The sequence below is a fragment of the Triticum aestivum genome, chromosome 7A, assembly GCF_018294505.1.
Source record: "Triticum aestivum cultivar Chinese Spring chromosome 7A, IWGSC CS RefSeq v2.1, whole genome shotgun sequence".
NCBI lineage: Eukaryota > Viridiplantae > Streptophyta > Magnoliopsida > Poales > Poaceae > Triticum > Triticum aestivum.
In genome coordinates this window covers 698,723,127-698,725,743 of record NC_057812.1, presented here as the reverse complement: position 1 = coordinate 698,725,743, position 2,617 = coordinate 698,723,127, and the positions used below count along the sequence as shown (strand labels likewise).

Here is a 2,617-nt window from a genome sequence, read left to right as displayed (position 1 = left end):
ATATATTGTTGCTCTAACATTTGGTCAAAGTTAGCCTCGAAAAACGAATTAGGCCCTATATAGATGGAAGGAGGGAGTATTATATTACTACCTCTCATTAATTACTTGTCACATAAGCACAAATTTTTTGAAGTGCGCTATGTTACTAGCTAAGTTACTCCCACTATGACTAGTCTAAGGCTACTCATAGTGGGGAGTAACATAGACTAGTGTCATGCATATGACACTAGTCTATATTACTACCTTCATAGTGCAAAGTAACATAAAAATAGTTTCATAGATGATTACATTTATTACAATGTAGACTCATTCTGCTTTGGATTTTGTTATGTTACAGTAACATATTATGTTACTTCAAACACATATCTCCTTATTAACTACATGCCACATAAGCAAACTTATCTTGAAAAACGTTATGTTACTAGATAAATTACTCCCACTATGACTAGCCTAAATCCCACGCGGCAGCCACATTCATTCCAAGTTCCAACCATTCCAGCTCCAACCATCTCTTCCAGCTCCACCACGCGGTAACAGAGCGAACCCATCGGGAGATCCGAAGCAACGACGAGCTCCATCACACAACTCGATCGATCTCGTGTTCTCTTGATCTCTTGGCTACATCCATGGCCACGGGAGGAGGAGTGGTGCTCAACCTGCGCGTGCCGTCGGCATCAGCGGCGCCGGCGCGGCGGTGTGGGACGGCGTCGTCTTCGTCGGTGAGATGCGGGAGCGCGCGCGGGGCGGCGCCGGCGAGGCCGGCGGGAGGGGGGCTGGAGGAGGACCACTACCGGACGCTGAGGCTGGCGCCGGGGGCCACCAGGGGCGAGGTCAAGAGGGCCTTCCATCGCCACGCGCTGCAGTACCACCCGGACGTCGTGCGGCGAGACAGCTGCGACAACGCCCAAGAAAATAGCATCGACTTCGAGCGGATCAACGCGGCGTACCAGAGGGTGATGAGCAACATGCGGGAGGCGGAGGTGAGGCTCGAGTACTGGCGCCGCCGCTACGGCCTCGCCGACGAGGACCTCGACCGCTACCGCCGCTACCTCAAGGACGACGACGAGGATGACTGGTTCTCCGACTTCGGAAATCTTCTTCCTTGCCGTGCCGTGACAGAGGCGTTGGCAATCATCACACTGTAAATTCGCACGACGTGTGTGGCTGCGTATTTCTCTCCTGTTTTATCGTGGGGGAAGTAGTAGATGCAGATATTTTAGGGTTCTAGCAAATTGTACTCGATTGGAACATTTTGTTTCCATTCTAAATACTCTCACCGTCTCTGTTAGATACATCCGTATCTAGACAAATCTAAAATAAAAAATTTAAGACGGAGGGAGTATAAGGGAAAAGCATCGGAGGAATTGATCCAAATTGTGGCTCAGGGACGCCTCTTATCCTTGGATTTCCATGGAAGGAACGCTTCTTTCGCTTTCAGTGATAATGGCACACTGACTGATGACACTTGCTGCTGGTGAAATAGTTCAGTTCTTCACTGTAAAAATGTCAGCCGTTTGTTCTGATTGATCCTGCTTGCATTTTTCTTTTGCATCTGTCACGTGCTGCTACATGGGTAGAAGATTTATGGCGCTGTTGTTGATCTGGATTAGAGAAGATATGGCATTGAAAGATGCATCTTTTTAATGTTAGTAGAGCTCACAAACTATTCAGTTCTCGTCCTCCAAGTTCACATCAAATGTTTAATCCCAATGACATGCCAGGAGTCTTGATCCACACAGTTGATTTCCCGTCAGTATCTCGCATCCCTTGTGTATGTTAGAGGATCCATTTCCGTCAAGAGGACGCCAAGTAAAGGGGTTCCTCTCTATTTTCTATTGGCGCCGGATTAAACAAATTGTCACTCGCTTTCTTCTAACGGTGCCTGCTACTCACGTTTTAAATTATGAGACGGAGGGAGTAGCTTGTTTCATTCACGGATTCCTCACGTCTCCTGACTATCATAATACATGATCTTGATCTTTATCTATACTTAAACGCTCTTATATTTCCCTTTCTTTATAAAAGAAGTACAACTTTAGTTCTTGTTTGAAGATGTCAACCAATTTCTTTGTTTAATCATTTTGAACTCGGCCGTCTGCTCTCCTGCCTAACCTGTCATGTTCTTCGCCCCATGTTTTCCCTGCTAAAGTAACCCGCAACCGACATGAACAGCTCTCAACAGTCTTCAAAAAATTGACAGCGAACCGTGAATGGTAGCTAGCTAACATGTGCAGACTGTTACATGTCAACTTTCTAGGTAAACCGTGACACTTTTGTGCATTATTGTCAAATCATGACAATATGGGTGTGCCCCTTTTAAATTTTCTTTTGCTTCTACACTGATTTTTTAGGAGAACAAGGAGGATTTTATGGTGTCATGTAAAGGGGAAATATGAAATAAAAAATGCACAACCATCGCTGAAAAAAAACACATGACACGCCATTCATCATAATGAAACAATAAACATCGGCTTTTAGTTGGCAATAACATTTTTTTTGTGAAGATGTTTCAGATAAATTATCAAAGTCCACCGGAAGTACAAAACACTTCAAACATAATAAAAATTACATCAAGATACCGAGACCACCGAACCATCACAACCGCCACGAGAATGAG

The 2,617-nt window shown here is 45.0% G+C and overlaps 1 protein-coding gene across 1 annotated transcript; it reads left to right on the top strand.

The window, feature by feature from the left end:
• The first annotated feature begins 370 nt into the window (after positions 1-370).
• Positions 371-1,419, top strand: LOC123154948 (chaperone protein dnaJ 8, chloroplastic). The gene has a single exon (XM_044573547.1). The coding sequence runs from the start codon at positions 627-629 to the stop codon at positions 1,143-1,145; it is 519 nt and encodes a 172-aa protein (XP_044429482.1). The 5' UTR covers positions 371-626; the 3' UTR covers positions 1,146-1,419.
• Positions 1,420-2,617: the final 1,198 nt, after the last annotated feature.

Coding starts and splice junctions, on each gene's coding strand:
- LOC123154948 (XM_044573547.1), top strand. CDS start 627: ATGGCCACGGGAGGAGGAGTGGTGCTCAACCTGCGCGTGCCGTCGGCA.